The sequence below is a fragment of the Chlorocebus sabaeus genome, chromosome 23 (genome assembly GCF_047675955.1).
Source record: "Chlorocebus sabaeus isolate Y175 chromosome 23, mChlSab1.0.hap1, whole genome shotgun sequence".
NCBI classification, from domain to species: domain Eukaryota; kingdom Metazoa; phylum Chordata; class Mammalia; order Primates; family Cercopithecidae; genus Chlorocebus; species Chlorocebus sabaeus.
In genome coordinates, this window is record NC_132926.1 from 73,758,416 (window position 1) to 73,771,801 (window position 13,386).

The 13,386-nt window shown below is 36.3% G+C and overlaps 1 protein-coding gene across 1 annotated transcript in view; it reads left to right on the forward strand.

Annotated features, from left to right (window-relative positions):
- The window catches only part of FBXL17 (F-box and leucine rich repeat protein 17), a 537,807-nt gene that overhangs the window by 202,538 nt on the left and 321,883 nt on the right, over positions 1-13,386 (forward strand). Inside the window, exon 6 of the mRNA XM_008014095.3 lies at positions 6,226-6,356. Within this exon, the coding sequence (XP_008012286.1) occupies positions 6,226-6,356 (131 nt within the window). The remainder of the gene's footprint in view (positions 1-6,225; positions 6,357-13,386) is intronic.

Here is a 13,386-nt window from a genome sequence, read left to right on the forward strand (position 1 = left end):
GTAACATTTTAGTGTCTCATTTTATATTTAAATACATACATGGTCATACCAATCATTGACTAATTTTAATCTTTAACATGAATTAATTAGATGTCACATTTTTTCCTAAAAAAAGCAGTATTAAACTGAAAGATGATTTCCCATATTCTACATTCTGACTTGTGTTTCTGTTAAAATACCTTGCTAAATATTTAAAAATTGGAGTGAAACATTTAGATCTTGATTGTAAGGCTTTGCTTATTCAAATCCTCTGTGATTTGTATAACTCACAACTACCAGTGAATTATAAGGAAAGTAAGTTTAATTAAAATGTCAGTTTCCTAAATGTAATTATCTGTTTGAGACTATGAAAGATTATTTTTAGGTAGCTTTTCGTGAAACACTGGAGGGCACCGTTATGAAATTCCCATAGTGAAGAAAGAAATGTGATGAATTTGACAGGACTGTTTGTGGAGTTTTGAATACAAATACCACATCTCATAGAAGTGCTTGTTTTGTGTCTTGTAATGATGCTGGTTACTGGGGATTAGTCTCTTGGAACTGCCTTTGGATACTGTCATATTTCAAGTTGAGTTGGCCAAAGTGGTTTTGAGGAAGGCCATGTGAATGTAGTGACTGTCAGCTCATGAGAAAACAAGAGTAAAATAGTCTTTAAGATCCCTGTAGAAGCCTGGAGCGTAAGAGCTCAAATAAACCTGTTTCTTCATGGATACATTTGTGCTCCACTGGAAGAGTGAGAAATGTTTTATTTATGGACAGTACATGCAGGGCAGTAAGAGTCACAAGTAGCCCAGTGTCATCCGTCATCTGGTCTACCTTACTGTGAGGAGTAGGCCTGGGTGCAAGCTTTCTAAAAGTTCAAGAGTCAAATAGAACTCAAAGTTTAGATATTTTTGGATTTTCACAAGTCTATAAAATAGCTTAGATTTGCCAACATCTCTCTATCCAGTATCTGCAATTTGATAAGGTATTCGGCTGAACTGGCACAAGCAGCTTTATATTTTCTTCTCTATACAATTTTCATTGTATGCTCTCACCATCTTCTTGTTGATATGTGAATTTTTTTATTGTGGTAAAATGTATGTAACATAAAATATACTATTTTAACCATTTAAAATGTACAGTTTAGTGGCATTAAGTACATTCAAACTGTTGTGATGAAGAGTTGCATTACAATGAAGGAAGCCAAGAGATAGGTAAGAATTCACATAGAAACTCTGTGTCAGAAGCTGTGCTAGAACCCCAAATATGTATGTGTAGGAGATATTTATGTAGCTGGATAAAATTTTTGTGACTTTGAATCTTCCTAGAAACTATGGTAAAAGATAAATTGGGAAAATAAAGTCATGCTATATGTATATTTAGTATGGTTTTATTCAGTAGTTCACATATGCATATAGTTACAAATAGCAAAATTAATCCTTAATGTTTATAGGTTTAAGAGTCGTATGTCAAAGTATTTTCAGACAGCCCTATAGGTCCATTTAATGTAGTTTATTTCTTCTTTTCCTGTGATACCAACATGGGGCTGCTGTCAGCACATGAGCCCAGAAACCTGCCTAGCATCTGCAGTTCTCAAGGGCTGTCTGGTTCTTTTTACATGTTACTGGAACAGTATATTTCCAACAGTGATAAAAACTTTTTGGGTGTAGGGATCAAAAATGCCCTATAAAGGAAGTTAGCTGTAAAGACAATGTGATTTTTAAAAATGGTGATTTTTAGGTAGAAAATAGAAGTGTGGGGAACAGTAATATGAGGATTATCAAATTTAACAGTGACTCAGATCCTTGACACATACAAATTCATCTTTGCTCAATCAAAAACAAGAAAACTTGACCAGTGAAACCATTTTATCCACCTCTCTAGCCCTAATGCAAAATCTTGTGAAAAATAAAACTTTAGGGAACATAAAAAGGCAGTTAACCTGTGTTAAGATATATATGGAAGTACATGACTATTGACAACTATGAATTGAGTAAAGGCCAGAAGCTGTGCAAATATTTCCATAAAGTGTTTCCATTAAACCCATCTTCCCATGAGTAAGAGTCGGTTTAAGAAATTTAGGAGGACCTCCCCACTTTCTAGGTATCTTTCTCTGTCTCTGTCTCTTTCTCGGCCTCTCTGTCTCTATTTCTCTTTCTTCTGACAAGAGTGGCCACATCATAACTGACTGTTTTCTAGGAAGTATTTTCTTGGAAGCTGAAGACAAACCTAGAGGAGAAGGCTGAATGGACTAAGCCTCTCACTCTGTGCTTTCGTGAGCATAAGTATCTGAAGAAGGACAGAGAGCCTCAGACTTTAAAGTGGGCAAGGATATTCCCCTTGTCTTGAGTGAAGCCTGACTTTTCTTCAGCAATACAACCTCCCCACAGCCCTCCTGTATTTGTTTTCTACTGATACACAACAAATTACTACAAGTTTAGCAGCTTAAAACAATGTGCATTTATCATCTCACTAGTTCTGTGGGTCAGGAGACCAGACAGACATAGCTTAGCTGTGTCCTCTGCCTATGGTTTAACAAGGCAATCAAGATGTCAGCTGGGGCTGTATTTCTTTCTAGAGCTCAAGTCTTCTTATAAGCTCATGTAGTTGCTGGAAGAATTCGGTTCCTCGTGGTTGTAGAACTAACATCCTCATTTTCTTGCTGGCCCTCAGCCAGTGGCCAATCCTCAGAAGCCTCCCATAGTCCTTTTCACAGCACAGTTGCTTAGTTCTTCAAGGCCAAGCAGGATTATTTCTCTGACCTCTAGACCCTTTGTAAGGGCTTAACTGATTATGTTAGGCCCACCTAGGATACTTTCCCTTTTGATTCATTCAGTGTCAACTAATCAGGAACCATAATTACAGCTGCAAAATCTCTTTGCTTTATAAGGAGAATTTCCGTCCTAATCATGGGTCCTGTCCACACTCAAGGGGGCAGGGATTACTATAGAGCAAAGGCCATTGGGATCATCGTAGAATTTTGCCTACCACATTTTCTCAGTGTGTTTCTCTCAGGGTCAGGAGGTGAGGGCAGGATCCTCTTTGCTTTCCAGAGCTGCTTTCAGGCTATTACTTTCCTTCCTCTCATGAAAAATAACAACAAAAAAACGCTGAGTCTGAGACTTGTGCTTTTTGGCATTACCATTGTTTCTTTCATTTTATTGCCATCCTATCCCATCCCATCCCATCCCATCCCATGAATTCTTCCAGCAACTACATGAGCTTGTAAGAGGACTTGAGCTCTAGAAAGAAATATAGTCCCAGTTGAGATCTTGATTGCCTTGAGAAACCCTAGGCAGAGGACACAGCTAAGCCATGTCTGGTCTCCTGACCCACAGAACTAGTGAGTTGATAGATGTACATTGCCATCTATCCTTCTGGTGTCTCCTGTTCATAAAAGATGTTGGCCTTCCATTTTGCTCCAAGCATAGCCATGACTGTGGGTGATTTCAATTTCTGTGCCCACCACATGCAGATCACGTGTTGGGAAGGAAGAACACATAGCAAAGAGCATTCTTATCAGCCCTTTATTCCCTTAGGTGAATTCTAGGAGGTCAGAAAAGTTATAGAAACTTATTTTGCTATTTATTTTGTATTTTATTTGTCTCTCTTCTTCTTGTACTTTTAGATACTTAAAAAAAAGTTAGCTACAATGAGAGATAAGACATAGGAATCAGGGGCTATGTTTGCAGCCCAAACAGCTCACCTTTGAGCCCTGGGCTTAGTATTGATTATAATTATTTTAGTAACATGAACCTTGAGGAAGGGGAAACTGAGGGAGTTGACCAAGGTTCTGACTGGTCAGTTGCCTGAAGCTACTGAGACAGCCAGAAAGGTCTGTTTTAGCGAGTCCATTCCTGTGTGCTTTGGTTGCCAAGTACCAATTATGTTCTGATGTTGCTGAAACCCTTAACGTGTGGTTATTGAATAGGAACTTTGGAGAACCCATTTCTTCTTTGCTTGTCCTGCGTCTGTTCTGGAGCATCATTTTGCTGAGTCCCATACTGGACTGGATGTGACTTCCTTGGACGTCTTACCTGATAAGCCAATTGCAGAGAGCTTTTCCTGAAGCTCTGCCTTTACTAATGCCTACAACCTAGCTCTTAGAAGAAGCTGGTACATACACTTGCTGTCTCAGTTAGAAAGAATTTACCTGCTGTTGTGGACCTTTTTGTGTTTTACGTGTGGCAGCTATCTGTCTCTCTCCATAGTTGAGCAGCATGCTTCAGACAGCATTGAGTAGTGACTCTGTGAACTCTCTCTGTGTAGCTTCTCCGATTGGGAGCTGAAGTGGAAAGAGAGTGTGAGTACTGCCTGGCAGGTTTACCTCCTATCCTTCCAACGACCATTCTTTTGAGCTGTCCTGTCCAACACTGTAGCCATTAGCCACGTGCAGATATAAAAATTAAATGCAAATTATTTAAAATTAAATAAAATTAAAAGTTCAGGTCCCCTGTCACACTGGTCACATTTTAGGTGCTCAATAGGTACAAGTGATTAGTGATTACTATATCAGACAGCAGAAATATAGAACATTTTCAGTGGAGATTCAAGTGTCTGCTCTTCTCTTGGGGTTTAAGCTGAACTGACTTAAATTCTCACACACTTAGCAACTTAAAACAGCACTAGTTTATTATTTCACGATTCTATAAGTTAGAAGCCTGTCTGACACAGGTCTCACTAGGGTAAATTCAGGATGTCAGCTGTGTTTCTGAAGGAAGCATCTATTTTCTTGCTCGCTCTTACAGGTTTTTTTTTTTTTTTTTTTTTTTTTTTTGGCAGAATTAAAATCCTTAAGGTTCTAAGTCTGAGGTCCTTATTTCTTTCTGGCTGTCAGCTGAGGGCTGTTTCCAACTCTAAAGCTGCCCATATTCCTTGGCTTCTGGCCCTTTCCTCAATATTTGAAGTTAGTAAAGGTATCTTGAATCCCTTTCATGAGTGAAACATCTCCTGTATCTTCCATTACATCTCTCTGGCTTTCTCTGAGTAAGCCTGTGCTTGTAAGGGTCTCCAGTGATTACACTGGGCCTACTCAGATAACCTGGGATCGTCTACCCATCTCAAGATCCATACCTTTAATCACATCTGCAAAATCCCCTTTGCCTTATAAGGTAACATATTAGAGCATAGATATCTTTGGTGGGAGGGATATTTGTGTTATTTGGTCTATCATATGTCTCCAGATTAAGTTTTGCATATTATTAAGCAAAAATAGCTTAATATTTGAAAAGGTAGTTATTTGAAGAGGATAATTAAGATAAGATCCTACCACCTTTATGTAAATATTGTCATTAATTTGCTTTAGAGGCTAAACACCAGGGGAAGATAAGAAACTTAAACAGAAAATGAAGACATGGAGAAGGTGGAACCTGGAGAAACTTTTGCTTCTTAAGCCACATTTTATATCATTTTATGATGAAACACATACCCATAATAGTACAGTTTGGAGTACATTGATAATACATCACCAAGCTATCTCTGAATTAACCATTTAGTCATATTTCATCTTTAAAAAAATAAAAAAATATATATACAGAAATGGCATTATAATTATGAAGGTAATATCTGAATTTGAACAATGTTAGAATAATCTTATCAAATTGTAGGTACTTAATGTAATATATTCAATACCTTGCCTGCCTATTAGACAATAGATTGGTAACTTGATTTTTAGGATACTTGAGTAAAATCTTTCTTTCTTTCTTTCTTTTTTTCTTTTTTTGAGATGGAGTCTTGCTCTGTCACCAGGCTGGAGTGCAGTGGCGCGATTCCAGCTTACTGCTGCCTCCGCCTCCCAGGTTCAAGCAATTCCCCTGCCTCAGCCTTCCAAGTAGCTGGGATTACAGGGATGCACCACCATGCCCAGCTAATTTTTTGTATTTTGGTAGAGGTGGGGTTTCACCATATTGGTCAAGATGGTCTTAATCTCCTGACCTCGTGATCTACCTGCCTCAGCTTCCCAAAGTGCTGGGATTACAGATGTGAGCCACTGCACCTGGCCAAATCTACTTTCTGTTAATGTTTGTTGCCATTCAGATACTCACCATAGATTTCTATACACTCATGCTTAATTTAGTGTATAAAATATTACATATACAATATCTTTAATTAAAAGATTCTAGGCTATCATCTATTTTAAATATTTTACGATGATACTCTACCTTGTAATAAACTACATTTGTAAGTTTTGAGAGTGAATGTAGCATTTACCTTTTTCATCTTTCATTTTATTTATCTCATTAGCTAAGAAACCTTTCCAGCTTGGACCTTCGTCATATCACTGAACTGGATAATGAAACCGTGATGGAAATTGTCAAGAGGTGCAAAAATCTTAGCTCTCTCAATCTCTGTCTGAACTGGATCATAAATGACAGGTAACCTTTGTAACATGTTAAAAATACTTTTCTAGAGGAAAACATTTAGCAAATACTAATTATTGTTATAACAAGGCATGTCCTTAACTAAAATTGAATGCAGCTGTGCCTTTTCAAATTGTTATGTTTCAGTTTTGAAAATCATCTAGATCTATACTTTTAATGCATCTATTGCTTGTAAGTGCAGCAAAGTTTTTAGGTGCTTTAATACAAATATTTGCCTCAACAATTGTAACAATAGTAGGCTGTTGAATATTTTCTTTGTTATCCATCTAAGAAGTGCTTGCTTTTTGCCACGCTTGTAAGTTTGTAATGATATGTTCTTTGTCGCTTTAACATTTTTGCAACATTTGTGGTTGATTTTATGATTTGGAGAAACTATCTGAAGCATTAACATTTAAACCCTTTCTTAAAGGTGACATTGTTTTTTCAGAGATGGAGTCTCACTGTGTTTCCCAGGTGCAATTCCTGGGGTCAAGCAATCCTTCTGCCTCAGCCTCCCAAGTAGCTGGGACTACAGGCATACGCCACTGCGCCTGTATTAGCCCATTCTAGCATTGCCATAAAGAACTACCTTAGACTGGGTAATTTATAAAGATAAGAGGTATAATTCACAGTTCTGCAGGCTGTACAGGAAGTATGGCTGGAGAAGCCTCGGGAAACTTACAAGCATGGTAAAAAGCAGACACATCTTACATGGCTGGAAAAGGAAGGAAGAGAGTGATGTGGGAGGTACTACACATTTTTAGACATCCAGTTCTTGTTAGAACTCACTCACTATCAGGAGAACAGCAAGGGGTAAATCTGCCCCCATGATCCAGTCACCTCCCAACAGGCCCTTCCTCCAACATTGGGGTTACAATTTGACAGGAGATTTCGGTGGGAACACAAATCCAAATCGTATCAGCACCTAAGGATGACATTTTGTTCTCAGTATGTATATGTAATTTGTTTCAGAAATTGAAGTCATGTGATGAATAGCTTAATATACAGTATAGAATCAGAAGTTTTTTTCTTATGAATAATGATTAACCCATTTTTCTTTGAAATAATGCAGGAAGGAAGAGAGAGATACAGGAAAACCCTTAGAAGTAGACTATTATAATGAAAACAACTGCAGAGTGGTGCTAGCACTACTGATTAGGTAGATTTGTAAATATGAGCATGAGAGGAGTCTTGCCCAGTAAGTTTCCAAGATTTGTTTTTAAAAGATAAGTTTCCAAAAATATTTTCCTTTCAAAATAGAAAGCACTATTTCAGCTAAAATTAGAGCCTATTTAGATTTAAATATTCTTTTAAAAATAGGAGAAATAATTTGTGTCAGATAATGCTTTAAATTTAAGAAATTCCCCCCCACCCCCGCCTTTTTGTTGTTGTTGTTGAAACCGAATCTTGCTCTATCACCCAGGCTGGAGTGCGGTCAGTGGCATGTTCTCCACTCACTGTGACCTCCACCTCCTGGGTTCGAGGGATTCTCTTGCCTCAGCCACCCGAGTAGCTGGGATTATAAGTGTGTACTACCACGTCCAACTAAGTTTTGTATTTTTAATAGAGATGGGGTTTCTGTTGGCCTGGCTGGTGTCAAACTACTGGCCTTAATTGATCCCCCCTCACCTCAGCCTCCCAAAGTGCTGGGATTATAGGCATGAGCTATAAGTTACCATGTCTGGCCTCTCCTCTTTTAATTTCCTTTTATACTTTAAAATAAAATCATTTTCCCCAGTTTTGGTAAATTTTAGTAATATTTTCTTAAATTACCCTGAATTACTCTTTATGTGATAGCCTTGACTTCACTCTTCTTTCTTAGTAAAATTTTTCTTGAAAAATGTACTCCTCTAGAATGGGCATGTGATCACCATTTTTAAAAATTCTCTCTTGTTTTTGAATAATATTCACCATATGAAATATATCATCTTCTAAAGAAAATGGAACCGAATGAAGGTCATTATTCTAAGTGAAGTAACTCAGGAATCAAAAACCAAATACCATGTGTTCCCACTTATAAGGGGGCATTGAACTGTGGGTACACAAAGGCATGTAGAGTGTTACAATAGACATGGGAGCTCCAAGTGAGGAGGCTCAGAGAGGGTGAGGGATAAAAACAGCCTATTGGATACAATGTACACTATTCAGGTGATGGGCACACTAAAATCCTATACCTCACCACGACAGAATTCATCCATGTAACTAAAACTACTTGTGCCCCTAAAGTTACTGAAATTAAAACATTTAAGAAAAAGAAAATTCAAATAAATTAACTTTCCTGAAAACAAAGTGTACAAAGTGAAATTCTTCTCTATAATCAACATCCTATGTAGACAATTTAAAGTAATTTTTAAAAAGTTATTCATAACACATAATAAAGTTCATAAATATTATCTTGTGGTTTTAAATATCTAACATTAGTTCAATGTATTACCATAAATTTCTTGGTAATGCATTGAATTAAAGGTAGAAAACTGGGTCAGGCGTGGTGGCTCACGCCTGTAATCCCAGCACTTTGGGAGGCCGAGGCAGGCGGATCATGAGGTCAAGAGATTGAGACCATCCTGGCTAACATGGTGAAAACCCATCTCTACTAAAAATACAAAAATTAGCTGGGTATGGTGCCGCGTGCCTGTGGTCCCAGCTACTCTGGAGACTGAGGTAGGAGAATCACTTGAACCCAGAATGCGGAGGTTGCAGTGAGCCAAGATCATGCCGTTGTACTCCAGCCTGGGCCACAAGAGCGAAATCTGTCTCAAAAAAAAAAAAAAAAAAAAAGTAGAAAACTGTTTCTGCAATAAGGTGATTATATTCCACAACAATTTTCTGTGTGCAGGACATGTGTAGAAGAGTCATTTAATGGGAGACTACTATAATTGATAAATAAGATACAGTATATACATGGTTATATGAGTTATCTAAGTAAATATTTTGCTAAGGTTTGTATCATTTAAATAAAGATGGGAGAGTGGATTTCTAATCTTCTAGTTCTTTAAATGCTTATTTTGTTGTAGCTGGATAATTTACAAATGAAAATGTCGAGAGCTCTCACTTTGCCTTTCCTTCCCTTTGTTAGGCTTCATGTACTCAAACCTTGTGCTATTTCAGTCATTTTTTTCCTACTTAACTGTAATGGTTATTTGGTGTTTGATCCTGAATATATGTATTGTAGAGATTTATTTGCAAGGAATGAAAGTGTATTTTTATGTTTTTAATGGAAAAGTTTGGATTAATTGAGAAAACATGCATTTTAATGAGGTTGAGCAGTAGAGTTTTAAAGATCAGGCTCTTTTAGGTTTTAATTACACTACTTGCACTTATCCTGTATACTGTAATAGAAGTTTCAAACATTAAAACCCACTTTACAGTATCATCTAAATTACTCATCTCATTGTTCTTGCCATACTATATTACTAAGCTAAGTAATATTTGTAATTATATTGGTATAAATCTAGAACTTCCCATCAGACTTAATTATAATTTCAGCACTTAGCTGAGATGGGTTAGTAACCTTCCATATAGAGGGCACTGGAATGCACTAATGTGTTTAGCCTATCAATTAATTCTGTTTTACATTCGTTCATTATTGTTATCCTCCAGTAAATCAGAAAGCATTTATTAGCCCCCTACTAAATACATGGTACTGTGTCTCAGACTGTGGGGCACTGAGTTCCTGCTGTTCTCAAAGGTCACTCTCTTTAGGTGACATAAGACATAATGATAATAGTGAGCCTTGTAAGGATCGAGGGGACGAAAGTAACCTTTATTACCCAGGTAATTGATAGGCACTTTACACATGTTCTCATTTAATCTCTTCAACGTCTTTTGTTCAGGGGAAGGTCATACTATTTCTATTAAATTTAGATTATTTCTTTGACTTTCTTTGGCTTTTCAGTGGATGTATTTTTCCATCATCGTTGCAGTAAAAACTAAGTGAGGACAAACAAGAAAAGTGAATGGCTAATCAGTCAATTTTCTGTGTCATAGCTGGGATTCACATGCAATTGACATTTATATATAAAATTCTTAATTTTTAAACTAAGTTCATTATTTTCTTTCATATTGAAAGTATAATGGAACTTTTAGATACTAATTTACATGCAATACTTATTATAATAATTTATCCTGAATGTTGCTAGTTTTAATACAGGATTTCTCACATTAAGATAAATTTCAATACTTGTCACAGTCCTTTATGTGTAACATTTATCCTAGGTTTTAATAGTTCTTATCTGTGAACTTTTTTTAAGTTCAAAATTTTAAAATGTGTAGTAATTGAAAGACTTTACTGTTATGCTTACGGTGTCTGTTAGCATTTTCTGGTCCTCAAATTGATCTCTGTGACTAAGACATGCTGCTCTTTATCTTTGTTTTTCTAAAAGCACTTTTTGTGTTTAGAGAGTTAAACAGCATGATATTTTCTTGTATTCAGAAGGATGGTCTAGTAGTCATTTGACATTTACCATTGCTCTTGAATACAAATAACTTCCAAGTGTTTTATGAAAAGAGGACACTGACTATTTCTATCAGTGATTTAAATTAAACATCTGGTTATTATGTCTCCTCCACTCCCTGATTCTAAGTTTATTGAATTTTTTTTTGTATTTATATCAGTCTTTATTATTTCACATCCAATTTGGTCTACAATATTGTTATATATTTGACACAGAGTCCAAAAGCAGCATGTTTTGGGTGTAACAGCTGATGTGTAAAAAACTGGTCTGAGCATTGTTATAGCAATATACTTACAATGGTTCTTTTATTCTTTTTTGTTAATAAGAATTAAATAAAATCTAATTGATTTTAATAGATCTGTACACAAGCTGTTTTCAGTTTTTAAACTATCAAAGATGTAATCTCCCCGTTTTCAATTTTTAACATTGGTTGGGAAAATGAACTTAGTTTAATCTTATGTTTTATATCCCCATTCTCAAATGTATGAGCCTTTCTTTGACAGTTGACCATGCTTGCTCATGAATTAGGTGAACAATATTGAAAAATAATACAAGATAAATAAGATTATCTAACATACGGTAGCTAAAGTCACAAAGCATAACAAAGGCCAGAGTTGTTGTTAATATCAGTTAAATTGCCATGATTTGCTGTGTGAATCTTGTATTTATGTAAGGGAAGCTATTGCATCAGTGCACACTCTAAAATTTGGAGAATTTTAAATCTTAGACTGTTATCCAGTTTCTTTCAAGTAAAAAATAAGACAAAATATTGCTATTTTATTTTGTGTGTGCTAGAGGTTAAAATAGTACCTATTGCTATTTCTCTTTGTCTCTCTCTCTCTCTTTTTTTTTTTAAAGACGGTCACACTCTGTTGCCCAGGCTGCAGTGGCACAATCTCAGCCCACTGCAACTTCTGCCTCCCGGGTTCCAGTGCTTCTCCTGCCTCACCCTCCCAAGTAGCTGGGTTTACAGGCATTCACCACCATGCGGGGCTGATTTTTGTGGTGTTAGTAGAGACGGAGTTTTACCATGTTGGCCAGGCTGGTCTAGAACTCCTGACCTCAAGTTATCTGCCCACCTTGGTTGGCCCCCCAAAGTGCTGGGGTTACAGGTATGAACCACTGCCCCCAGCCAGATATTTCTCTTTAAATATAACTTTTTAATAAGGCCATTTGAAGTTGAAAACTTCTGGTCCACAGCTGAGTCTAGTCCACATAGCTGTTTTGTTTGGCATATACAGTATTTAAAAATTTTGAATTAGTTACCGACACTTTAAAAATTGGGATAGTTCACATAAATATTCTGAATTCAGGCTTTCTTTTGGAAAAGTTGTGGACCCAATAATACTATGCCCACATTTTCTCATGTCAACATTCTTTCCGGGATGAGGAATAGACTGTTCTCTTTGGCCCCCTTTTCATTTATCCACTCTTCCCACCAAACTGAATTATCCTTCCTTAAAATTGAGATGTAGAGAATTTTAGATATTTCATATTTAAATCATATGGTTCTTTTTAAATTGAGTCTGGTAAAATATATTAAAAAATGATAGCTCATTAGTCTACCTAAATTAGTTCTTTACTGTTACAGGCATCGGAATGTTAGTCAACAGGTGGAAGTTATAGACAGAGACAGAATGCAGTTTAAAATAAGTTAAAACCTTGATTTTCATCGACTGCCTTCCAAAATAGAGAGTGCACTCTTTGTTAGTGTTCAGAGTGCTGTAAAGGAGTTTCCTGAATTATAAGGAGGGTTGGACTAGTTTATTAAAAAGTCCCTCAAACTCCAAACCTATGATGTGAAGTTGCTTATTTTAAAATGAATTCATTGTCAATGTTTAGTGTTTGATTTGTGATTCCTTTGTTTTCAATATTAAGAAAAATCTTAATACTATTCTCTCTGTCTCTTTTTTTATAGAAAAAGTCCTCTTTTGTTTTTTTAGGTATACTGAGGTGAAAGTTGTAGAGTGACAGATTACTCCACCACCCCTTTCAGTGAGACTGACAGCACCTTGTCTCATGTAAAACTCAATGAGGCTTTATATAAAGATTTTTCTAACTCCCTGATCTTCTCTGGGTGTTTATTCTGTTTCTTCTTTCAAATTTCCGTTGATTCAATAAAAAGCGGTGATATTTAGAAATAAAGTTCAGAGAGGATTTGAGCAGGTGTTGGTGATATAAAATATTTGCTGAGTGCCCATTGTGTTTTATTTCCAAGAATTGTTTTGTGAACATATGCTATATATTGTATTTATAAGTGTTCAAGGACTGGGTAGATAATCTACCATCTTCCTGTGAATGTCATGTCACAGTGGACTTAGAATTTTATTTCATTTCAATCCCCTAATATTACTTAATTCTCCTAGAGACTGAGGTTTAAAGATTGCCCAAGGGGAACAAACCTATCCATTAAATCCAGCAGGCAGAGTTGAATTTGAGTTTGAGAATATTTTGTTTTCTATTAAAGTTAAGTGGTATGGAGGAGAGAAATACTTTTCACCTTGGAGTATTGAGTGTGAAGTTTGAGCCATTTTCTATCATAAAAGTCTGAAAACTTGAAAATAAAGAGGTGGCAAAAATAATGCTGACTG